At 36.6% G+C, this 27372-nt stretch overlaps 1 protein-coding gene across 2 annotated transcripts in view; it reads left to right on the top strand.

Moving 5' to 3' along the window:
• LOC150094754 (AP-1 complex subunit sigma-2-like) overlaps positions 1–27372 on the top strand; it is a 130118-nt gene that overhangs the window by 95198 nt on the left and 7548 nt on the right. The window contains exon 5 of one of the 2 annotated variants that reach the window (XM_090410981.1): positions 1235–2156. The exons of the other annotated variant lie outside the window; for it this stretch is intronic. Coding sequence (XP_090267107.1) covers positions 1235–1279 — 45 coding nt within the window. The 3' untranslated portion in view covers positions 1280–2156. Of the gene's footprint in view, positions 1–1234; positions 2157–27372 lie in introns of those variants that run through there. 2 annotated transcript variants of the gene reach the window in all.

The raw sequence follows: 27372 nt of genomic DNA, 5'->3' as shown, positions 1-27372 counted from the left end.
CTCTTCATATAATTAATACCAACAAGTTTCGCCAATGGGCTGTCCTGCTTCTTCAGGGCTTATAACGGTAAGAGAAAAAACTCAAAGTGGCTAGTACAGAGAAAACGGAGTAACACTATTGTATAAATTAGCTGTTTTAATGTTTAATTTATATGATAGCGTTACTCCATTTTCTCTGTACTAGCCATTTTAAGTTTTTTCTCTCACCGTTATAAGCCCTGAAGAAGCCGGATAGCCCCATCAGTGAAACTTGTTGATATTATCATCATCATCAAATTCCTGCCATGTAACCTCAAGGGGTATACAGGATATGATAGTACTACATGAAAAAAATTACATCATTACTAACTTCCTATCTATAATTTTCCTCCAAATCAGTCTGTTACTTGTCAAGACTCCAACATTATCAGATCTTATATTTCTATCGTCTAAGGCACTTTGTACCGTATCAATCCACCTATATCTTGGTCTTTCTCTGTTGACTTGTTGATATTAGATATGTATAAATCATGGTCAATAAAAGATCAATATATATTTCAATTTAATTATATGTTTGAATGACCAAATATAATATAAAAGAGTATTTAATAGATTCTAGTTTTCTTTTACATGTGAAGCCATTATTTAAAATATTGTACTATTTCAACATCCATTCCCGTAGTAGGATTCAAACCCAAGCCTCTTGAAAGTCAATATGCTATCCACTCAACAACCTATCCACGTTCATCCATGTGGATAGGTTTATTTAAACAGATCGCATCATAATACAAACAGCCATGCTTTAAAATGATAATGTGGGTATAGTTGATAAAAGATGCATGTATTAGTCACACCATATTTAGTAAATTAAAATTATTTCAAGCATAGCTTGCACTCCCCCCCCCCTTACATTTTAAAAAGTTGTTGATATTGACATCTTAATTTGGTGCTAGTGCAGAGTGACTAGTTGTTCAGAATGATGTAATGACTACTGCAAACTGCAAGAGTTAAGATCTAAAATGTTAAGAAAAATTGCAGATTCATAATGTTTTTTATATCAATAAAATGAATAAATTATCAGTTAATAAATGATCAAATCAGTTTTATATTATATCTTCATTTTTTGTATCAAGATCTGGTCATCCAGTCAGTCTGTGCTAGTAGTTAGTATGCATTATTTATTTTACCAGATTCAGACATCGTGATATTACTTTTGTTCACTGTGGTTTGTTCACTTTTCTCTTCTTTGCATAAGGATGAGATGCTTGAGACAGCACTGAAAGAAAATGGCCTGATCTAATCTATACTCACTCCACTAACTGCTTGGTTATGATGTCATGATTAACTAGCAAGTGGCTTTCCACCCTCACTTTTAACCATTAACAGATTTTACACAGTGCATGAAACCGAATGTGACTTTTCCACTTTCCACCATATTTTGTTATGCACTACTGATGAATCTCATTTCTCTTTTATATTTTTTTAACATTTTTGTGTAAAAAATCCATGAGCATATATTTGTGAAAGAAGTTTAATTTGTTAACTTTCTAAAATGTTATTTTAATCATTGCTTGTATATTTGTAAAAAAAATTTCAGTTAAAATATTTCATTAAAAATAACAGCTCAAAAAAAAAAAAAAAAAAAAGAACAACAACAGTGATATCTTTTGAGTCTAGTCATTGCATTTAGTGTATAATATGTAGTTCTTTAAGCATTCTGATTACCAAGTGTGTGTGTGTCCTGTTTCATAATTAAATATGTAATCCAGATATTTCACTAAAATTATTGTTCTATACAAGTATCAGTTGTTGGTTAGGATTGGTAAGAAAATTTGGAATTGAATATGCAAAAAAATAATTAATAATTAACAGACTGAATTAGCTATTATCTAAATTCTTTTTTCAGTGTGTAAATATTGTTGTTGTAAAGTGATTGCTACTGCATAGTGATACTTCTTTCTGAATAATACTCTTGCATGAATATATACACTTGAAACTTATGTGCTTCCAGTTTTATAGCTTATTTTCACGATGCACTTTTTACTCAAATATTTGATAGTATATATAATTAATAACAGTTGTATTTTAATCATGTAAGTGTATTCTATACAATTCTGATGCAGTTGTAAATGAAACAAAATATATTTTATAATAAATGTTTACCTTTTGATTACTTATGCCTGAATTATTATTGAAATCTTATACGATGAGATGCGATGCTTCTTTTTAATGAATTCTAACTGGATTTTGCTCAGTAATATTTCATATATTTTAATATTTTTTGTTGGTTTTAAAATATCTTGCTTCCAAAATGATGAGAAAGTATTACTGTTTGCAAGTGAAAATTTAAAAAAAAAATAATTTTGAAAATTTTTTCTTGTTTATTTATTCAGTATTTTTTTTTATTATTCTTATTTTACTTACTTTTTTTTTTTTTTAACTTTAAATGACTGGTATCATAGCCTTAATTTTCTTTAGCCATAATTCCATCAATCCACTTGAAAACCACAATATCTTTGGATTTTTCACACTGACAGAAGAAGATATCAGTGAAAAAATTAGAATAAATGATGATCTCTTTAATTTCGCTGATGAAATATCCAGAAGTTTAAAAGATTTATGACACCATAATATTTATTTCATTAGATTACTTGCAATTTCCATGCTAAATTGATGGCAGTGATAATTTTAACATAATAAGCATGATTATTATATTATCTTGCTTATTATATTAAAACAAGGTAATGCTAAATTATCATTAGCATCTAGATCTCTCTGCAATCATGAGACTCACTGTAAGGGTATACATCTGAACTGCCTCAGATTTTTGAGTTTAATGTGTATGATGATAGACATGTCTAAAACATCTCTCATCTTGCACAATAAATTCAAATTTCACCAATCACCCTCCAGTTTTAAAAAGTTGATTGACAGATTTGTTACCAGTATCTTCTAGAGATGGCTGCTTGTTCTTCCCATCCTTTCTTCTTTCATTCTATAAATACCCCCCCCCCTGCTACATCACTTCCTTTCTTGCTGTCAAGTTGCTTTAGTTAAATGCTTATATCTAGATAGGCCTTTTACAGAATTTTATCTCACACACAGACTAGTGATATGATGAGGAAACTTGAGAACCCAGGGTATGGTAGATTGCTATAGTTGAACTGCAGTAATCTCCTTTGTGTAACAGTAACTTATTGTTTATCTACTTGTCATATTTATGATTACAGCAATCCTTTGTGGTCTTTAACTCTTGAGTACATCCTGAATTTCAATTCCTTCTCCCTATCACCCACTGATCCTATATTTTCTCTACCTCCCACACAGTGGCGTAGCTGTGGGGGACGGTCTGCCCCTAGCAACACTCTGAACCTTTTTGAACTTTTGCAGTTAATTCTAAAATACAGTCTCGAGAAACTCAATTCCAAATATTGTAATACTATTGCAAATTTTCTTCACATGAGAGGAGTTTTCTAAATAAAATTTGATTAAAAATTACCTACATTACTATGAAATAGACTTCGCCAATGTCATTGACGATTTTGCTTACAGAAAAGCAAGAAAAATAACATTTTAGAATGTTGAAATTAAAGTTTTCTTCAAAAATAAACAGTGTTGTAATTTATTTCCCTATACGTAGTTTTGACTTTTTGTAGTATTTTTGGTGTGTATTGAGAGGGGTGGCAAACTCACGGACCGTCCAGGGCAGCAATAGCTCTAGCTATGCCACTGCTTCCACAGCAATCTGCTCATTGTCCCTTACAGAAGACTGGAATTATCAAAACTTTAGTACAAAGTGCTCACACTATATGTTCTACACCTCAACAATTACAACAAGAACTCTTAAGCATCACATGTGAAACCAGTGGCTTCACAGAAAGGACATCACAATAGTTTTTTAATTCCTTTAATCCTAGCTCAAATAACAAGGAAAAAGTATGTCAAGTTCCAATCCCATACATTTCTGGCATCTCAGAACCAATTTCCAGAATTCTAAATAAATACAATTTAGTGGCTACTTTTCTACCTGTCCACAAATTATCATCAGTGTTTCCATCTTCCAAAGAATAAATGCTCTCCTCTGGCCCTTCCCGATGTCTGCCAAGTTCCTTGTGACCATCATTGTTCTTACTTTGGACAAACTGGACACTCATTGGAAAAGATAATATAAGAACACCAATTTTACATTAGTAACAGGAAATCTGAGAAATCTGGCTTGGTCCATATCTAGTCCATGCTGTGCCAGATTTCTCAGATCCTATGATCTGAAACATGCTTAATTTCATCTGTCTCACTATAAATTTTGAACATTTGTTTGAAAAAGTGCTGAGGCCTTAATGGTCCAAACTTAAGTCGAAACAAATTCCCCTCACTATCTAAGATATGGGAGAGTCTTATTCTAATCACTCATCACGAATTTTTTTTTTTTAATACAGTTAATGAATAATTAATAATACGTTTCCTTCATGCTGTTTTCTTTCATGTTGCTCTTACTGTTTGAAATCAATTCATTGTTCGCATTCTACCTTGTAATTAACTATTGTTGCTACTGATGATGGCCCGTAATATTCTGGCTGAAATGTATGACTTTAAATAATTATCATTTGCTTATTTCCTTGTGTTTTTGTGTAAATTAAAACACTTCTTGGCATAAGTATTTCTTAAAGAACACTTGTATACAGATTGAATAGAGCTAGGGCAAGGACAGATCCTTGTACCAGTCCATCCTGTAGGATGAATGTTCTGTGTTTCTGTGAATTCATGTGAACCTTTATTTTTCTGTTGGAGAGCATTTGTTCTAGAAGTTATAGTTTTTTAGCACTTTACCATTTTGGCTGATGTTAGGTTGATAAAGGAAGCACCTGTTTTTAAACCATTTTAATCTACAGTTTCTATGTCGATTGTGAGGGGCAGAACCTGGTTGCAGCAGCTTCTGCCAGGTCTAAACCCAGTCTATTCATTATGTGTATTTTATTTTACACACACACACACAGATGAAAGGCAGAAGGGCCTATAGTAAATTAATGCAGTGCTTGTGGAAAAGGGAAAGCTTCTATTTTTGGAGGTATCCTTGAGAAATCCTTTCGAAAACTTTGTAAGTTCGCAGCAATGCTTACAGGGTGGTCAGTTGATTTATTGGTTTTGGCAAGGCTTTTGATTGATGCTAAGAGTTAATGACACCCATTAACTTTTGCCCATACTGACAGCCTACTTAAATCATCCTGCAAGCTCTCCACATCACCTTGATTAACTATTACTCTATCTAATTTTGCATCATCAGCAAACAAATGAATATTCCCTTTCAGGCTATTTCCTATATCATTTATGTACAAATTAAATAGCAATGGTCCCAGGCACTGAACCTTGCACCACACCACTAGTCACCTGTTTTCATTTCACCTCAATTTGATATCTGTCCACCAGCAGCCACCCTCGTATCCACTTAACAAGTGTCATATCCATCCCCATTTGTTCTGTTTTGCAAAACAGTGTTCCATGTGGTATTCTGTCAAATGCCTTCGCAAAATTATTATAAAGCCATTTCTTTTATCCAATTCAGTTGATAAAAAATATGATACTGTATAAGGGTCAACATCACTTTGTGATGTTGACCCTTATACAGTATCAGATTTTTTATCTACCCATTCTTGAATTCTCTTTTTTACCAATTTTTCTAGTACTTTTATCACCATGCCTGTAGTCTTAGGACCTCCCTTATGCAAAGAAATTATTTTACCCTCTTTCCACTCCCTTGGAACTCTACCATATCTGAGGTTTTAATTAAACAGCTTTGTTAAAGGCATTGCCAGTTCCTTTGCACATTCTCGCAAAACCCTAGCTGATATCCCATCTAATCCCACAGTTGTATTTACATTGAGATTCTGCAATATCCTAAGAACCTTCAATTCATCCACCTTTGTTCTCACATTAGTTTCTGTCACACAGGTTAAAGCAGTAACCTCACTAGGATGATATATCCGTGCAAAGTAGTCACTCAGTAACTCAACTGTTTTATCTGATTCTGTCTCCTCATGACTATCATCACTCATTAAGGTTAACCTTCCATAGTCATTCTTTCTCTTACTTGCCACATAACGAAAGAACTCTTTGGGATTTCCTTTGGCCTGCTCAGCTAGATTCTTCTCATAATCTGATTTTGCTTTCCTTGCCTTGCTGGTCACCTTTCTCTTTATATATCCTCCACAGCATTTTCTACCTTCTGCAGCTCATGCTTAATGATATTACTCATCCATCTAACTCCTACTCAATTAACCCTCCTTACCATAGATATACAATTTAATACTGCTTCCTCTAGGTTACTCTTAACTATATCCCATGCACTACTAACATCCTTACCCTGCAATGTTTTATGCCATGGTACAGATTTGTTCTTTCTAAGCATGTCATTATCACTTGCACTGTGGTTGCACAAATACCCCTTCTTGATGGGGTATTTGTGCAACCACAACTTGATGGAATATTCCTCATGTATTACAAGATCTGAAACATTCTTTATTATTGAGGATAGTAAATTAGATAGCCAGGTTTTTGCCTTTAGGCTAAGATAAGTGAGGAAATCAGGATCAATGCCATCAACTTCTGTTTTGGGAGTAGCTATTTGGTTAGTTGGAGGGTTGCATCAGTTTTATCTAGCATAATGGATTGGAATTTGTTGTAGATGTAAGATGTGATGATAAAACGTTTTTGTAAAGACAGTGAATATCTTTTTTTGATGTCTGGGAATTTGGAGTTTAGCTTTTTCCACTAAAATATTTCCAGTCAGCAGAGCAGTGACCAACTCTCTTGACTTGATCTGCTAAAGTTAAGGTTATTCATTTCTTCATACCAATGACCTTTCCTGCCTTACTGCAAAGACTTTAAGAGAGCAGAAGCAATGTCTGGATGGTTCTGTTATTCATATTCTGTCAGAAGAATGATACTTTCACAGTTGACCAGCATGATCTATTGGTCTTTCCGAATTCTCTAGATATGTCTTTTGCCAGATACTGAAAGAAGTTTAAATCATTCTGCAGAATACCTGTTTGTTTTTTTACTTTTTTTTTTTTTTTTTTAAATGTAGCTCCCACCCACGAAAAGTTATTGTAAACGTATAGTACGTTCATACCATGGGTGGCTAAAGATTTCTATTTCAATTTTATTATTAATTACATATATTGCAGTGCTGAAATAAACTTTGACATGTAAAGATAAGGATGTCATTTTGCCTCTTTCCAATGCCTTGATAAGACCTCACTTGGACTATTGTGCACATGTCTGGTCTCCTGGTTTCCGTTGTGATTCTGATATATTGGAGAGAGTGCAAAGGAGAGAGTTAAAATGATATCAGGGTTGTGGAAGACAGATTGAGAATGTAGATGTCAGACACTGAAAACAGAAGAAAGGGGATAATATGATTGAGACTTAGAAACTTCTGAAAGGATCATACAGGATTTAAGTCGATGCAATTTTTCATTTTATGAAGAGTGGATAAAGGAGAAGAGGACATCCTTGGAAGCTGAGAATGAATGCTGCTCAGAAGGGGGTGAGGACTAGGTTTTTCTCTCATAGAATAGTGCATGATTGGAATGGATTGCAATTGGATGTTATGTAAAAGTACGGGTGAATGAATTCAAGAATAGGGGTTCGAAGTTATATGGTGGGTGGTCGGTGTAATTTAGCGCTCGTGTAAAATTGGTGATTTTTTGTGTGTTTTTCCTTAGAAAATTGGTTTTATAGTATATTAGAACAATTTTCGTGTTTTTAAAGTATTTTGTGTGTCTTTATAACATATTTTATTGGGGCTGTCGCCGCTAGAGGGATTCGTAGTGTGTAGTGTTCGTGAAAGATCCAGATAAGATAAGCGTTATTTTCAGTTATCGTTGATAAATTTATTTTAATATTGCGTAGTTTTGTTTGCCTTGCATATCTTAGTGTGTCTGTTTGTGTGTTTTTGGTGTTTATAATTTATAATTTGATAAAATACGTTACTAGTAAGTATGGCTTCAGTACGAAGGAAAATGGCAGCCAGTAATGAAGGTTCACCATCTTCTTTCAAGAACGGTAATGTAAAGGAGATAATTCAGTGTACTATCTGCAAAATATACGCTTTGCAGAGTGCGGTCAGAGTGTGGTTAGATGATAATAAAGGAGTGAATGTGTGTAGAAAATGTAGGGAGAATGAGAAATTGAAGAGTATTTCGGATCGTGAGTGTGATATTTTTGTCAAACTTCAGAATGAAGAAAATAGGGATATGACAAGAAACGGCGAGGTTGTACCAGAAAATTGTGAGAGTGTGAATGTAGAAAGTATGAATGATAGTATTAATGGTTTTACTGAGAATAAAAGAGATGAGATAGATGCAATGAGTGAGATCGCATTGTTGAATGGGGCAATACAAAGGGCAAAACAGCAGCTAGAGCGTATGAGCAAAAGTCGACTGAATGAACCAGCCAATAATAAAAAGTATGACAGGAAAAATAGACGTATGAGTGTGAACATGAACAAAATGAAGGATAGAGTGCTGTATGGAGACTCGTTAGTACGAGGTGTGATAGTAGAGGATTTGACAAAATCATACCAACCTGGTGCGACCATAAAGGATGTAACTGAGTCTATTAGAGAGCAAAAGGAAAGGGTGAAAGAAATGATTGTTGTGGCAGGTACGAATGATTTGAAAGGAGACAAAATGGAAATGATAGAAGACCTGAATGAATTGTTTGAGGTAGCAAAAGAAAAGAGTGAGAGAGTTAGAATGATTAGTCTTTTGCCACGGTATGACAGTGAAATGTTTAAAAGGAGGGCCATAATTGCGAATGACTTTATGCGTGGGTTTTGTATGACGAGTGGTGTGGAATTTGTGGACGTGTGGAGTGAGTTTGATGGGCAAAAGGATCTATATAAGATGGATGGCTTGCATTTGAATGGTTACGGTGTAAGAAGACTTGAGAAAGTGTTGCTGAATGTGGTGGATGTACAAATTCAGGGAAACTAGATTTATTAAGGGGGGGGAGAGTAGATATACAGTCCTTAGGGAGGCAGTTGAATGTAAGAATGAATATAATATGCCGGAGCAAATAAGGACAACAAATCAGAGTGGGATAGTTAATATAAGGCATCAAGGTAGGGTTGGGGTTAACGGGGGTCTTAAATTCATGTACACTAATGCTAGGAGTATTAGGAACAAGAAGGAAGAGTTTTTGGCCATGGTTGGCACTTCCAGACCACAGGTTATTGGTATTAGTGAAACATATCTGACTGTAGATGATATAGCTAATGGGATTGAATGTGATGGGTATAGTGTGTTCAGGAATGACAGGGAGAATAAAATGGGGGGAGGAGTATTGTTGATGATAACTGATGAGCTGCAGCCAAGGAGAATAGAAGTTGAATTGCAGGATAGAGAAAAGAGCACATTTGAGGCCATTTGGTGTGAGATTGTGGCTAGCAGAACTAAATATACAATTGGGTGCTGCTATAGACCAGGTGATGGAAAAGATGGTGGTGACAGTATGCACAAGCAAATAGAAGAAATGAGTGGAAGGAGGGTGATTATTATGGGAGATTTCAACTATAGTCGCATTGACTGGAGTGAGGAGAGGACACACGGGAGGAAGGAATTGGATTTTATGTGGTTATTAAGGGATAACTATCTGCGACAGCATGTAATGGAAAATACTAGGGGTCAGAGAGTGCTTGACCTAGTAATTACATCTGAGGATTTGGCTGTAACAATTATGACCACATTGCCACCAATCGGTGAGAGTGATCATAGGGTCTTGACTTGGGAGGTGGCTAAAGGTGTAGAATTTTCAATTAAGACAGGGTACATGTGGAACTATCGGGCTGGAAAGTATGACAAGCTTAGGAGTTTGATTGGTTCAGTGCCATGGCATGTACAACTGCACGGACTAGAAGTCGATAGTGCATGGGAGGTAGTTAAGAAGTGTTTGCATGAAGCAATGGCTGACTGTCTACCTAGAGTCTGAATAATAAATCAACTAGGGGTTAAATGGATGAATAACACCATTAAGCTTGAGCTGCAAAAAAAGAAACAACAATGGAGGGAATTTAAGGAGAAAGGTGACCAGCAGGCACACGAACGGTATAAAGCGCAGGCCAGAAGGGTAATGAGTGTGGTAAGAAAAGCAAAAAAGGATTACGAAAGAACATTGGCCATGCAGGCTAAAGAGAATCCTTAACAGTTTTTTAGATATATAGCAAGTAAAAGGAAAAATGTACATGGCAGAATGATTTTAAAGAATGCCAATGGTAGGGAGGTAACTGAATCAGTTGATATAGTTGAGTTACTGAGTGAGCACTTTTGCAAGAATATATCATCCAGTAGATTCCAGTAGATTATACAGGAATTGTGGTGAATGAAGTGGAGGTGAGTAGTCTATTGCATAACCTCAATGTCAATACATCTGTGGGATTGGATGGTATACCAGCTAGTGTTGTACGAGAAGCAGCTAAAGAATTGTCAGTACCCTTGACCATTTTGTTTAATTTGAGTCTCGGGTCTGGGTTAGTCCTGAGGGGGTGGAAAGAGGGGAAAGTAGCCCCACCGTATAAAGGTGGTTCCAAGACTGCTGTTGTAAATTACCGACCGATTAGCATATCAGGAATCATTGTCAAGGTCTTAGAAAAATTAGTCAAGAAAAGAATACAGGATTGGATAGATGAAAATGGGATATTGTGTGGGGGACAACATGGTTTTGTGAAGGGTAGAGATCATGCCTCAGTAACTTGCTCACGTTTTATAACACAGTGACGGCTGAACTGGATAGGGGTAATGGGTTTACAGTAATACTACTGGACCTTGCCAAGACTTTTGATAGGATACCACATAGAACCCTAATCAGTAAACTGGAGCAGATGGGGATAGATATAGGGTTGGTGAGATGGATAGGAGGGTGGTTGAAGGAGAGATACCAGAGAATGGTTTATTCAGGAATGGAGTCTAAAAGACAGCTTGTGACTAGTGGAGTGCCACAGGGCTCTGTTCTTGGACAACTGCTTTTCAATTTGTTCATCAATGATATAGGAAAGGATTTGAGAGGAAGTGTTCACTTATTTGCTGATGATGCAAAGTTGGGTAGAGCAATTATGAGTGCACAGGATGTCAAAATTTTACAGGATGATTTGGATAGTTTGGAGGACTGGGCTAGGAAAAATGGATGTCAATTTAATGTGCCAAAGTGTAAGGTTATGCACTTTGGGGTGAAAAGAATAGCAGCAGTATATCGCATTGGTGGAAAGGTACTCCAGGAGATTGATGAGGCCAGGGATTTGAGAGTGTTGGTGGATAGGGAATTGAAGTTTAGGGGGCACATTGCAAAAGAGACTAAAACAACTCACCAAATCACTTGGCTTCTGAAAAATACTTTAACATGCAGAGACAAGCCAGTTGTTGTTCCTCTGTATTGAGCCTTGATAAGACCCCATCTGGACTACTGTGCCCAGTTATGGGCACCAGGGTTTCTTCGTAATGGGGAGGAAGTGGAGAGGATCCAGAGACGAGTGACCAAGATGATAGCAGGTCTGTGGAATGAACCTTATGAGAATAGGTTGAAGATCTGTGGGTTGCAGAAATTGGTTGATAGGCAAAGGAGGGGATGATATGATTGAGACATTCAAATTACTGAAGGGTTTCTATAAGATTGATCCAGAAGATATTTTCGAAAATATGACTGGTGGTGGGAGAACTAGGGGCCATGAATGGAAGCTGGGCAAGAGCGTGGTTGACAAAGGTGTTAGAGCTAGGTTTTTTACTTGGAGAGTAGTGAATGAATGGAATAAGCTTCCAGAGTCTGTTGTGGGTGCTACGACCGTGAATGAGTTCAAGGCAAGGTATGATAGATACTGTGTGAATGTCGAATAGTTGCTCTTGACATGATGTTAGGGCCTCTCTCAATGAGTCTGTCGACTCCTTGGAGTTGCCCGGAACAATAATAATAATAATAATAAGTATGATAGCTGGTGCATGTGGTATGTAGCCACCCGTGATGAGTCCCTCACATTCTGGAAGTCTCTCTTAATAATAACAATAAGAAGAGTATATATTTACTTTTTTATTTACTTTTTTAAAGTCAAATCCAGTAACCCTGCTCTAGAGACTAAGCACACAACTTTTGTAAGCCATTTAAGGCTTCCAGATAAGCTCGTCACTTAATTGACATTAGGTGATGAAGTTCTCCCACATATCATTCATCTACATCATCTTTATCAGCTAATGCCCTCCCCACTTCTGCATTTCAGCAAACAACTGAATATCCCCCCCCCCCTTAAATCATTCTCTATATCATATATCTAATATACAAATTAGAGTAAAGGCCTTAGTAGAGTCTTACTGGTAACCTTCATTCTCCTATATTCCATTGTAAATTTTTGGCTATTATGTTGTATACGTTATCTATATATATGATCTTACTCGTTGCTTATTTTTTTCGTATTTTATTTTGGATATATTCCTGCCTTCCGAAATCTATATTCCTTTCACCTAAGAGTAATGGGAATATTTGTTTAAGTTATCGACTCTGCCACTCATTCCTCAATATGATAAAAAAAATATGATACTTCCAGTAGATTGCAAAATATCTCACAACTATATAAAATAACACTTGATCATCCCAAAGTAATCAATTTTGCTTTGCAGTCTTGGCTCTTCACTCATGCACTCTCTATACCAAATGTTCCCGTTTAGGTTTGATTTTTTTGCGATCAATGCATTGCAATAAGAATAAGATCAGGCAAAACTCCACATAAAATGCAATAAAAATTTTAATTAATCAATAAACAGGCATATATTTTACACTAAAAGACAGGGGATGGTCCTCTGTAAAATTCTCAAAATACTAAGGCAAAACATGCATGTATCTTTGCTTCAATAAAGTACACATAATGTTATCTGTTTAACTCAAGGATATATCTTTAACAGAATTTTTCAATACGTGGAAAAGCAGCTTTTAGAACATATAACGATCAATACAACAATTTTTTAAATTAGCTAAGAAAAGCCATACATGAATATATACAATCATTAGATTAAGCCATAACATAAATCTTTCCCTAGGAATTAGCTAAACTCATTCATAGATGCATCAACAATTTCCCGACAGAACGAGTCTTTAAGTATACTCGGCTATTAATGTCCCACTTAATTCAATTGTCAGTTCATAACCTATCCTTAAAATTGTCACACAGTCTTAACAAAATATTCAAACTCACATGGGCTGTCTTCTATCAGGGCGCATCCTTCGATTTCCACTGGCTGTGACTTCCTATGATCCTTTTTTTTTCCCTGTTATTCTTTTCTTCTAGGTCCTTGGATTATCGGCAGGTCAGCTCGCGGGACTTGGGTGACTTTTCATCGGCATACTAAACACACTGGCAAAGGTTCGCGATTTTCCAGGGCCTTCACGGACTCAGTAGAGCGGAATGGCTCACAGACAAGTTTGGCTGCTCCTTGGCTGTTCTTCCCCTGGTCATCCTTGCTTCTGGGCTATGACGGCCTGCGGCATTTCTCCCTTTGACCTCCTGCTGCCCTCCTTTGGCTTTCTCCTCGGCACATCAGGGTTTCACTCTAAAATTCTTATTATGTCTTCTCCCTCTCTCTTTTTTTTTTTTTACCGTCTCTTTTCCTGTCTTATATTTGCCTCAGTTCCAAAACCCTGGGTTCAGTTTTTTTCAACCCCGTGCATTCCTTGCATGCACTTATGTGAACCCCTTAAGTTATCATGTGATTCCTGGTTCTGGAACTCTCGCCGATCCCCTTCATTCTCCATCTTCATGTTCTAATCAGATTAAGTCGGCTAGCAGAACATTCGTTTGAATCTTGCTTCCCCCTTTCTGCATTGACCTTGAGGTTACTTAGGCACATTATTAATCTCCCTCAAGTAGGTCACGACAGAATCGCCAATAAGTTAATAGTTCTCAGAATTCAGTCTAATGGTATAGAGTCATTCACACATATATTAATTCTTCGTGCTTATCCTTATCATAAATTCGAAATACACTTTCTTACGTTTCTGTTAGTCAAATTCTCTAAAGGACTAGAATATGTAAAAGTACTTATCTACACTATCTTAGGTTCTTTCGGGATTTTCTCCTTCCTTCCTTTATGCGAAGTTCTGGCTGCCTTGGTTCTGTTGCCATATGGGAATCACGTGCTCTCCCTGGATCGGGTGCTCGGTTTCTTTACTAAGGAATTACATCGATGCTATTCCTTACTGATGGCCTGCGTTCAAAATTTGTCATGCTCTGTGGCGGTGTCATACTGGGATTTCCCGGAGATCAGCTCTTAAAGATAAGAACTGAATCACAATGACCACTCAAAGCACACGGTGAGAATACAGGAACAAACAAAAGGGGGGGGTTCAATTCTGTGTTGCAGGTTTTATACGCTTCCCAAGAGCGCCACCTTTCCGAGTTTGATCTCTCCTTTCGCCCTTCCGATTCGTCCCCGACTGGGTGACTTCACCGATCCTCATACAGGGCTTTCCAATTCCGGGAATGCATGCGTCTTGATGTTTTCTTAGAGGTAGCACCCACGGACGCTTACGCTGCTATTGTAGTATTCGGCGACCTTTGCCCCTTCTTACCAAATTATTGGCATTCTTTCACGTGTAGAAATTCACTGATTATTACTCTCATGTGAGCACTTTTTGTTGACTTGCAGTTACATTAAAGTATAAACACACTAACTACAATACAAACAGTTCTTATTCTAATTTACCAGTTGTTATTTCTTTAAGACATAGTTAAATTGTGCCAAATGATAAGTATGCTCATTTAATGGATATCTTCTGTTAGACTCTGGAAAGGTGACCTCATTTAGTGTGAGGTCGCCCATTTCAGATCTAACAATGCTCATGCAAAGTGATAATTTAGTAGTTCAACTGTTTCTTCTGCTTTTGTCATTTTCCTATCATCAGCATTGATCGAAGTTATTCTTCCTTTTAATTAATACATAGTGAAAAAAGTTTGGATTTACTCTGGCCTGCTTAGCTATTTTCTCTCATGATCTGATTAGCTTTCCTTACTACACTACTCACCTTTTTTACCTGAGCTCATGATCATGCTGATAACTGTTTTCTTTATATTCTCTCCACAATGTTTTCTCTGGATGTACTGGTGATATTGTTTCTCTCAAAACAACCCCTGACCACTTCTCATGCACTACTAACATTCTTTTCTTATAAATTAAAGATACCAAGAAATTATATACTTGGTTTAATCCTTTATCCAAGTGTAAGCAAACAAAGTTTGTACCTGAAATATAATCAGGACTAGGGCAACTCGTATATAGAAGCTAATGACTTCACATCACTTGCCTTATTATCCCATAATGCAAAGGTACTACTCCATGTTGCCTCCTAAGTTTGTTTTAACCACAGGCTTTGTAGTTCCACATAAACCCTTTCTTGGCAGAGAATTCCACATGTTTAGCAACCTTCCAGAACAAAACTGCATGGTCACTTTCCCTGATTGGAGCAGAGTATTGTCTACCTTGGTTATGAATGCATCATCTGATGCTGTTACCAGACGTGGCATTCTCAAATCCCTTGTTATCTCCAGCATGCTGTTTCAGGTAATTATCCCTTAGTAACTATATAAATTCCACTTGCATTTTGTCCTATATTCTTTCCTCCTTCAAATATTTATCACCATAATTGAAGCCCCCATAATAATTGTTCAACCTGCATTTGTTGTGCTGATCTACCAATGCATGACAACCACATCTTTCTCTGGATCCCATGGTTTGTAGCAACAACCAGCAATATATTTTGTCCTTTGATGGTTGTGTGTCACACAACCATCAGTTAAATGGTCATACACATGGTATGACCATTCAACTGATCATGCCATGCCTTTAATATATTCAAATTCTCTGTAAACACCACACTCAGGCAATGCATTCCAATCATTCACCACTCACCATCCAGAAAACCTGCTTCATACCCCTTTGCTCATGCCCTCCTTATACAGCTTCCAGTGATAACTTTTTCTCCCCACTTCCCACCATTCTATGAAAAATCTCTTCAAATTCATCAGATAAAAATCCATTGCCAACTTCATATCACTCTCTCCCCCTCTTATTGTTGAAAAAAGTTGAGAAAATGCAATTTACTCTGTAAATCGCATTTTCTCAACTTTTCTTCATACTCAACATTCCACAAACTACCTTAGTCAATTACCTCAGGATCCTTTTTGATACCTCTTAATCCTTTTGAAAAGGTGACCAAATTTGTGCATAGTAGTTCGTATGTGACCTAGTCAGGCCCTTATACAGTGAACTAGAAAATCCTTACTTCTGCAAGTCGGTGTCCTCTACATCATTGTCAGAATTTGTTGTGTTTCCTTGAAATTTCTCCTCTAAATTTTAGATCCCTATCCACCATCATACCTAGATCTCTTATTTCCTCCAGCCTCTCCTCTAATATATCCCTACCAAGTGCATACTCTGTATCCTGTTATGTAAATAGGAACTGTTTGCACGCAATTACATGAAGTTACTTTTGAATGTTTAATTTCTTGTTCTTATTCCACCTTGAGAATAAGAACAAGAAATTTGATAATTTTCCTAATTCCCATTCCATGATTACATGTACAGGGAGGCTTCATTTTATATTTGCTCTATTTATGAAGATGCTCGGAGCACTAGAAACCATTATGCAGATAAATAAAAATATCAAATTTTAAAAAAAGAACGAATAAAGTTAAAAAAGAATTCCACATATTACACATTTGTGTAATGACACACACATAAATCAAAAATAAAAGCAATGTGACAACATTAAAAAATCCACACATCAAACCCATGACAAAAAATATTACCTGTAATACAATAATTACTCATGAACGAAAGAAAGCAGTGACAATAAACATTTCAAGATTTTCATGTGTGTTTATCAATGTCAACAGAAGCAGAAAAATCACCAGAAGAAATACCAGAAGTGTTGTCAACACCAAGGGGAATAAGATCATAAGGAATAACCAAAAAAAAATGATGATGATTATGAAAACAACATTGATTACCAGGAGAAAAACCACTACCCATGCCATCAATATCTTTGGCAGTAACAATCAGATAGAAGACTGCACAGAATGTGACATAATGATATTAGGATACCTGAGATTCCGATAATGGATAAAGATTAGTTTTTTGAGCTTCTTTATTATTATTATTAATATCTGTCCTTCATGGGGTCAGAGACTCATCATGTGAGGTACACACTGTTACACACAAAGCTCATCCAACTGTGTCTTAAACTGATACTACATTCACAACATACACACGTAGTGTATTACTCTCACCAACCATTCTCCATGGAGAACAAAGAACCTGTCCTCACATCCTCTTTATACAGTTTCCAGGGTTGGCCTCTTGTTCTAGCTCCCCCCTCTCTCTCCCATTCTATGAAAAATCTCTTCCATGTCAGCCTGATAATAACAACCCCCAACTAACTTATATGCTCAATCATATCCCCTCTCCTATTCACAAGGCTTTGCAGTTTACATTCTCTCAATGTCCCCTTATACTCCACATTCCAAAGACCACTGACCACCTTTGTGAATCTTCTCTGGACCCTTACCAACGTACCCTCGTCACCGTGAAAACCTGATGACCAAATCTATGTACAATAATCCATGTGAGGTCTGATCAAGGCCTTATACAATGGTATCATAACCTCTTTATTTCTGTCAGGATCTTCTGCATCATTCCCATTATCTGATGTGACGTCTTCACAACTTGTGCAGTGTGGCCCCTGAATTTCATGTCCATGTTCACCACCAATCCCAGATCTCTCGTCTTCTCTACTTTCTTTAAAGTTTCCCCAAAAAGTGTATACTTTATATCCCATCATCGCTTACCAAATTTCAAAACCTTACACTTCGCAACATTATACTGTCAGTTCCACATATCTGCCCATTCATGCAATCTATAAAGTTCTCCTGTAAGGCCATAACATTTGCTTGACTCTGTATTGCTCTTGCCAATTTTGCATCATTTGCAAACAGCTGCATATCACCTGCTAAACCATCCCAATATCATTAATATACAAGTTGAACAACAATAGTCCAAAACTGACCCCTACAGCACACCACTATTGACCTTCCTCTTTTGGGATGCTGCACCCCATATACAACTTTCTGATACCTATCTAACAGCCAGTCACTGATCCAACTCAGAAGTCTGTTATCCAGTCCAACCCCATTTCAATTTATTTAACAGCTTGTCGTGTGGTAGTCTTATCAAAAGCTTTTGCATAATCTAAGTGTACCACTGTATATGCATCTCTCTTGTCCAAGACATTTGTCATCTTGTTATAGTACATAAGTAAATTAGTAAAACATGATCTCCCTTTAACAAACCCATGCTGACAACCACAGAGAATACTGCTGTTATCAGTCCAACCCTTTGTATCCTAGTTCTCATCAATCTCTTTAGTATCTTCACCACAACTCCAGATATACAGATTGGCCTATAATTTGTAGCCACAGCTTTATCACCACCTTTATGCAGTGGAACAATTTTACCTTCTTTCTGCTCTCTTGGAACCTGTACTGTTGTAAAACTCTTATTAAACAAGCATGCCAATGCTGCTGCCATTTCAGTGAAACATTCCCTTAAGACACATGGTGATATATCATCAAATCCTCTTGTCTTATTGACATTGTTTTTTTTTATTTCCTCATATACTTCCTATGAAAGGCTTAAGAGATAGCTCCAAGCTATATTCTAAACTTTTCATAATCACCAGCCTTGGCTAGCCACAACCTTAGGTGATCACTCCCATCACTAGAGGAAAGTGTGAAACCTCACTCACAATTACATCCTCTGAAGAAATGATCGATCCTTGTGTGCCTTCCTTTACATGCTGCCTCAGGTAGTTGTCCCAGAAAAACTCATTCATTTTCCTTATTCCCAAATGTTATCTATTCATTCCAATCTATACTGCCATAATTAAAATCGCCCTTTCTTTGTTTAAACCAAGCAACCTCCACCTCACACCACACTGCCTTATAACCATTGTCACTATTTCCCTCATTCATGTCTGTCTTATGTGGACATAATACCTCTGCTATCATCAGCAGTACCCCCCCCCCCTCTTGTTCTTTCTATCCTCATGAAAAACACTGTATCCTTCCATTTCTATTCCTATTAGGATATCATCTTCATTCAACCATGTTTCATTTATTCCAATGATTTTGAATTGAATAAACTCAATCAGTGAAACCATTTCTTCTCCCTTATTTCTGATACTCCTGCATTTGTAAATAACACTTCACTTTTAGGTCTGTAACCAGTGGCTTAGGTAGGACTGGTTGTGATTTCCCCACCACACCTGCCCAATCAGCTTTATCATCACTTATCACATATATGTGCTCAGTCTCAACTTCCCCATATCCCAATCTATTCTGTTTCTGTGCTGATCATCCCCATACATACATTCATTACTACTTCCAACATGCACTCTCCCTGTCCACCTAGACCCCCCCCCCATTTCCCTGTTCCTCTTGCATTCCCATTCTGTCTTCATCTCTCACACCACTACTGTTTCAATTGCCAAGCACTTTTGGCTCTGATCTCTCTCTTCAATACCACTCTTCTGATCTTTCACTTCATCTCTTACTTCTGATCTCTCTCTCTACTTGCATTGCACAGTGCACTTCCATCTAGCAAACAATTTTTCCAGTTCACTCACTCCAAAGCCATTCTGATGAAATCCATCATGTCTGTATAATTCCGTTCTTCCCTCAAATACATGCTGCACAGCTCTGCTAGCATACTGTTCCTGATTCTGGCTCTCCATCTCATCGCCATACCTCAGCAACATGCTGACAATCTTTCCCACTACATTTGTTTTTCGCTCTCTCCTTAATAACTTCCTGATATTATATTTGTCCTTGCATTCTCCTTATGTCCCTTAAATAATTTGTTCCTACAACCACTACCAATTCCCTTGCTCATTTCCTCCTCATGTCCAAAACATGATTTATCACGCTCATTCTCACTCCTGGATAGTAGACATTACAGACTCTCACATTAACTAATCCTTTACAATGGAATCCCCATACACTGCTCTTTCAAATCACTCATCACCTCTTTTATCCTTTTTTCTTTCACTTTGATTTGTTTCCACTAAACATCTAATGTCACTCTGCATATTCCTCACTTCCTTTATCATGTTGAATAACTGTTTCATCATATCTTGCATTCCTACAGTTTTATTTCCAATGAAATTGTAAGAATTGTTGAAAATGCAATGCACACTCAAAGAAAAGAAAACAAAAACAAAAAAAAAAAAGTTGAGCAGAAAGTTGAGTTTCTGCCATTAATATTTCTGCTAATGAACTGTTATTAGGAAACAAACACTGGCATAATGGTAGAAAACTCCAAAAATAGTAATAATATAAATAAATAACACTACGCAACTAACTTCAAATCAACCAAAAGTCTAAGCAAATTAAAACCAACAGACAACACCACAGAAAACAAAACAACCACACCAATATAAAAATTCCACTACCACAACAAACACTACTACAAAGAGATGTAACCGGTGTTTGGATGTTTTTGTTGAGAGTGGTGATTCACTGACTTTAAATGGTCAGGTTAGCTCTTGAAGACCTATGACTACTAGTGATTTGTCATAGCAATTTTTGTATTTCTTTGTGAAAATGTTTCTAGAATTGCCTCTTTTTTTTTTATTGTTGTTATTGGGGTGGAGGCCTGTTTACCTTCTAGTTGTTTCTGCCATTAATGTTGATATAGATATTAAAGGAATTTGGCTGATATTTATTCTCTTGACTCCTTCAACAGTTGACATTTTTCATTGATGCACACACACACAAATATCTTGAAATAATTATTGTAGCTCACTTTCTTTCTCACAGTCTGAGGATGAAAAGAAACTGGCTCTGCATGAAAGAACAGCTTTTCTAAATGCAGATGGTGTGAGTATTACAGATGCAGAAGAGGTTATTCAACTAATGAGTGCCAATTTTGTTAAAAGCTATCAACCTGGCGTATGCAACATTGAGCTCAATGTTGCATACGCCAGGTTGAAGAAACTCAAGTGTATGAGGACAAAGTATGAGAGCTGTTGCACAAACTGAATAAGAATTCAGCAATAGGGACTGATGGGTTATCAGCACGTGTGCTAAAATAGTGATTCAGCTGAACTGGCTGTTCCTTTGACCAGGCTGTTTAATATGAGTCTCAGATCAGGAGGATTCTCCAGAAATGGAAAGAACATATGGTAATTCCATGGGTTGACAGTGAATCTCTACTTTACAATGAGTAACGTGGGAAGGTCATGTTTTAGCAACTTGCTTATATTCTATAACGTTACCATTGAACTAGACAAGGATAACAGATACACTATGATACTTTTGGATTTTGCTAAAGCTTTTGACAGAATATGGCATGGTAGACTATTGCATAAATTGGAGAATATGGGTTTGGGTTATAGAATATTAGCGTGGATAAGAGGATGACTGACTGACAGAAACAATAAAGTGGTCGGGGGATGTGAGTCTGCAACATTTAAGGTAACCAGTGGTGTACCACAAGGATCAGTGCTTGGTCCACTGTTAATCAATCTGTGCATTAATAATATTGGAAGGATTGGACAAGTTACATACAGTTATTTGCTGATGATGCAAAGATAGGTAATCAGGGATGCTGCTGATATACAGTCTTTGCAGAATGATTTAAATAGGTTGGAATTGTGGGCATGGGAAAATGGATGTCAGTAAATGCAAAGTTATGCACTTTGACGGGATTAGATATCCAATGTCGTATTATATTGGTGGGATTATGCTAGAAAGGCTAGGGATCGTTTAGTGTTAGTAGATAGCAAGCTGAAGTTCAGGGACCACATAGCAAAGATTGGAAATACAACTGAAAAGATACTTGCAATGCTGAAACAGACGTTCATATGTAAAGATAAGGATGTTATTTTGCCTCTTTCTAAGGCCTCGATGAGACCTCACTTAGACTATTGTGTGCAGGTTTGGCCTCCTGGTTTCCGTTGTGATTCTGATATGGTAGAGAGAGTGTGCAAAGGAGAGTGTTAAAAATGATTGTGGAATACTGATTATGAAGACAGATTGAGAATTTGTAGACTGCATACACTAGCAAACAGGAGACAGAAGGGGTAATATGATTGAGACTTACAAACTTCTGAGAGGGTCATACAAAATTTCAGTTGATGGGAAATTTTAATTTATGGGGGGGGGGGGGACCAGAGGGCATCCTTAGAAGCTGAGAATGAATGCTACTAAGAAGGGGGATGAGGGCTAGATTTTCTCTCATAGGATGATGCATGTTTGGTATGGATTGCCATTGAATGTTGTGAGTGCAAGCAGTTTGAATGAATTCAAGAATAAGTATGATAGCTGGTGGATGTAGTATGATCAGTCCCTGACTCATCTGAGGTCTCTCTTAATAATAATAATAATATCTAAATATATCACTAAATGCAACTCACATGTTGTTCTGTGATGATGAGGTCTTTCATTACAATTGTCGATCCACTCAAATTTAAATGAATTTGTTGTTCTTTTCTTCTATAATTTCAACAGTGACATATTGGGGTATAATACATTGAAACCATTAAAGTAATGTTGCCATTTTTCATCTAGCTATAACCTGTGAAATTGCAATCACTAAATTAATTCACTTAAATCTGCATATCTACAAAAATCCATCACCATTTGCACAAGTTGAAGTGACTGGTACTGTGTAGACACTCTAAACCAGAGGTCGCCAAAGTCATTTGCCTGTCGACCCCTTCAAGCATTTCTTGACTTTTTATCGACCCCCCCTATATTTTACTATTACGTAATTATAATAGGACAACAAAAAAAGACGCTTATGTGAGTTTTTAGATTGTTTATTTTATAGTTACAGTGTTTATTGTATGTATAATATAGTATACATTATTATATTACTATTACTACTACTATTACTATCACTAGTAATATCACTGGATTACTAGTGATATTAATAAACTACTGGTATTAATATCACCAGTATTACTACCAGCACTGCTCAACTCTTCAACATAGAGAAGTTTAGTTCGTGAATGAATAACAATTGAATTATAATTTGTATGTTGATGAATTTTAGAACATTAACGCTCACTTGTATGTCGATGTGCATGAGACTGGGATCGAATACTTGTAAGTATCGGTAAATAAGAACCACACACGTGTTGCAATCTCGCTCCCACTGTGCCGGCCGGCAGGAACCACCAACATCCGTTTATTTGTAAATACGTCATTTTGGCCTACTTGATTGGCCTCAGTAACTATTTTCATGACCTCACTCCATCTTACAGGTGCTATTCATGGACCTGTAAGATGGAGGTACTGATCCCACGATTCACTCTTAATTGCGTTGTCATTACCTCCATGTCTTTTGTCATGGAGGTAATCCAAGTTAACCGAATTAAATATTACCCATGCAATGATGTCTTATATTTTTCTGTCGACTCCCAATTGACTCCCCTGAGCCCGAATCGACCCCTAACAATGTCATATCAACCCCTTTGGCGACCACTGCTGTAAACAAATCCATCACTGCAACTTGCTGATCTCATCAGTTTGCCCACACAGCACAAACTGAAAGTAACTAATTAGAGTGTATTAAGTTAGAATGGGTTAGAATATATTGGAGTGGAGACGTTGGAGAAATTACTAAATAAAATAAGTGATAAGTATGATTAATCATATAATTCATTATTACAGTGCATTCAAAAATTATTAACTATAAATTGTAAATTCTGAAAGCAAAAATTTGATGCATGCAGTTACTAGGTGTGTGCATGTCCACAGTTTAGAAGGAACATCGCTTTGAATCATAATAATCTCCACCAGCAGCATTAAGCTTGTCAGATGTAATTTTACACATTTACACATATACAAAAAAAAAGGAATTCGAAATCTGTTACATTGCAGATACATGTTTTTATATGCTTATATAATAATATAACTAAAAAAACACTCATAATAGTGAGTTATTCCAATTAGAAGAACTGGAAATTATTCCTAAATTATTATTTTATATATATATATATATATATATAACATTATTATCTCAGTTTTGAGGAAATAAAAGTTTTATTTATAAATATAGTTTTTTCAGTAAATTTGCACAGAGCTTTTATCTGTTGGAAAAGTTTTGTGAATATAGACTGTTGTTGTAAATGATGTCAGTTCACAGTTTGAAACATTGCTTGCAGATCGCAGGTAATTATAGATATTTTATTTCACTTCCTTCTCCTTTCAAATTTACTTTATATTTCACTGGATTATATATATACAGAATGTACAAAGGCACAGGTGCCACCTTTATGGCAAAATGAATCATGAAGAGTATAATTTGGGCATTGAGGGTGAACTGTGAAATGTAGCTACAATTTAGGTTTTTGGTTTGTATGTCTGTAAGTGATGATGAACCTGGATCTCATAGCAACGAGTTAAAAGAAGTCAGTCTACGTTGGTTGGTTGTGGAAAACCGATTCTAAGGAAACGGTACAAGAGGCGTTGCCGGCCTGGTTGGCCGAGTGGTTAGCGTATCCACTCTCCAACCAAAAAGACTGCAGGTTCGAATCCCGTCGTGGGCATGGATGTTTGTAATTGTCTGTGAAAATACTAGTGGTGGTGTAGATGATGTGGTTGGTGGATGAGGTTGAGGGGATGGAGGCGGAGAGTTGTGGAGTGGGTGCCCTCCCTCGACGAGTCTTTGGACTCCCTGGAGGTGTCAGATAATAAATAAATAAAATTGTTTCTGTTGGAATTTATACTATGGATTTTTTTTTTTTTTTTTTTTTTTTTTTAAATTTGTAGGGATCTTGGTGATTTTGAATATTTTTGGTTTAATTTGTTTGAATGAACTGGTTGTTGAGAGATTTATTTTGTTTGCAGTACTGTCATCATTGTTTGTCTGTTTCATTTTTCATTGTTGATTAGATGAAAGGAAAAAGTGAGGACATGCAATGGGTGGGGGGGGGGGGGGGGAGATAGACTCGTAAACATGATACCCATACAGAGAATGACCAGACTTCTTGCCATTCTGTGGCCTCAACAGTACCTCCCACATACCACTACTTGGACTCCCTCACAGGCATGATCTGGCAGAATATGTGGCAGTGGAATTATAAAGCAGTTGATCAGGAAGCCTCTTAACTCATAATTGAGTCAGGAGGCTTCCTGAGGTTATTGTTATTACAGCAATTAAAACAGTGGTAATGCAGCCGGCTGCCATATACTATTTGCATTACAACTGTTTTAACTACCGTACCCTCAAAATGGAGGAGGATCTGGGTCTCTAAGTGTGTTAAGCATGCCTTCGAAGAGTATCACTGACACTGAATGGAAAAGAGAGGAGGGAGATGGAGTCAGAACCCTTGCTCTGGAAACCAAACATAGCATTCGCTACTTTGGTGGAGTTTCACCAGTCAGTGAAGGTCATCTGCCACCTTTATTAGCCAAACATTTATAAAAATAAAAAAAAATGACTACAAAAAAAAAAAAAAAAAAAAAAAAAAAAAAAAAAAAAGCCCACAAAATCCTTCACAATAATACCACTAAACGCAAAAAAGAATGCTGTAGCCATACATACATTAACAGAATATCAGAAAAAAAATAGTAGAACACTACATATATAAAACATTAAGACAACCATTGAACCTCCTGCAAAATTAAAAAGTATACTCAGTTCATCCAAAGATCCCCTACCCTACCTTGCCCACCTGGGGATTTACAAAATTTAGTTCACCTGCAACCTACCCAACATAGGGGAAACAGGGCACACCATCCCAATAAGAAAAGGCAAACATAAACGCCTTATTAAATTCCTCCACTATGGTAAAATAGGCCTGTCAGACCATGCACTTCAAACATATTACAGAATCAACTGGAAAGGTACCAAGTCCCTATACTGCACTAAAACCTGGTTTGAAAGAAAGTTCAAGGAAGCTTGAGATGCTGAAACATCATCAAATCTAAACAGGATGACGGAGTAGTAATTTCGAGAATCTGGAGGATCCATCTGCAACCTATATAGCATCCAGAACATGATGGAAGAACCCCAATACAAGAAAACCTTGATATGAGAGGACTGTAGAGATGTGTTTAATATAGCTCTGCTATAAAACTTTATTTTTATTTATTTAGTTTTTTTTATTAGCTGTATATTATTTACTTATATGTATAAAAATTGTATTTTATTTTTTTTCACCAGAGGTCAGGCTAGGATAAGCGATTAACAAAAGATTTAGATTTATCTTACTTTTGTGTATTTCATAGCTTGTGTCTTGTGCATTGTTATTACAGAGTATGCTTACATAGGCCGAAACTTCGAGTGTTATTTTCATACTTACTCCAACATGTGTGTGTTTTTGTCTTAAATTCTTCACAATGAATGCTCCCTAGTGTTCTAGTTGGCTTTTCCTCCAACTAGAAAGATATTCTTTTGTTTCAAGGATGCTTGCTGCAAGTGCTAGAGCCCCTTTTGTGGAAACAGACCACACCACAGGAAGGCAGGGTTGACTTGACAGGGGAAAGACTGTATATTGCACATCTCTTCCCATTAGTAGCTGTATGGATAGGATGCAGGTTTAGAGCATGCATTTAGTGAGCAAATTTTGAAGGAGATAAGGGATATGATATGGTGGTAGACAGAGTACTGGCAGTTTAGGAGACATATTACAAAAATTATGAAGATATCCCATTTCATTCATATTGATGAGAGAAAAAGAGTTATGTCCATACAAGGTAGAGATGCAAGAGGAAAATAGTCACAGTGGTTTTAAGACAGTATGATTTGAGATAGAGGTAAATAGAATGAAATACTTAGTCAGATGTTGCTATAGACCTGGTAATGTGGATGGTAGTAACCATGAAATGTATAATCAAATTAGGCAAGCAAATAAGAAAAGGGTGATCATTATGGGTGGTTTTAATTATGGCAGTATAGACTGGGATGATGAGATAGCAACTGGAAGTAAAGAAAATCAGTCTCTTGAGTTTTTGAGGGCAAACTACCTCAGGAAGTATGTCACAGAGGGCACATGAAGATTGAGTGTCTTAGATTTGATCATCTCATCATTATTATAAATAAAGGTGTCAAAGTGAGGACTGTGAGGAAAGGGTATAAGTGGAACTACAAGACTGGTGATTATGAGAAGCTCAGGAGACAGCTTGCAGGTGTGGTATGGAATGAGGAGTTGGGTGGAAAGGGGATCAGTACTGCTTGAGTGATATTCAAGAACTCTCTAGTAGAAGCAATGTCTAAATGTCTTCTAAGGGTCAGAAAATTAAATAAGATAGGTGTGAAATGGATGAATGAAGAGATTAAGCATGCAATAAAAGAAAAA

The sequence above is a fragment of the Typopeltis vanoorti genome, chromosome 21, assembly GCF_054136105.1.
Source record: "Typopeltis vanoorti isolate ZY-2024b chromosome 21, IOZ_Tvanoo_1.0, whole genome shotgun sequence".
Lineage (NCBI taxonomy): Eukaryota > Metazoa > Arthropoda > Arachnida > Uropygi > Thelyphonidae > Typopeltis > Typopeltis vanoorti.
Note: the sequence above shows the minus strand (reverse complement) of the source record. Positions and strands in the feature narration are given on the sequence as shown.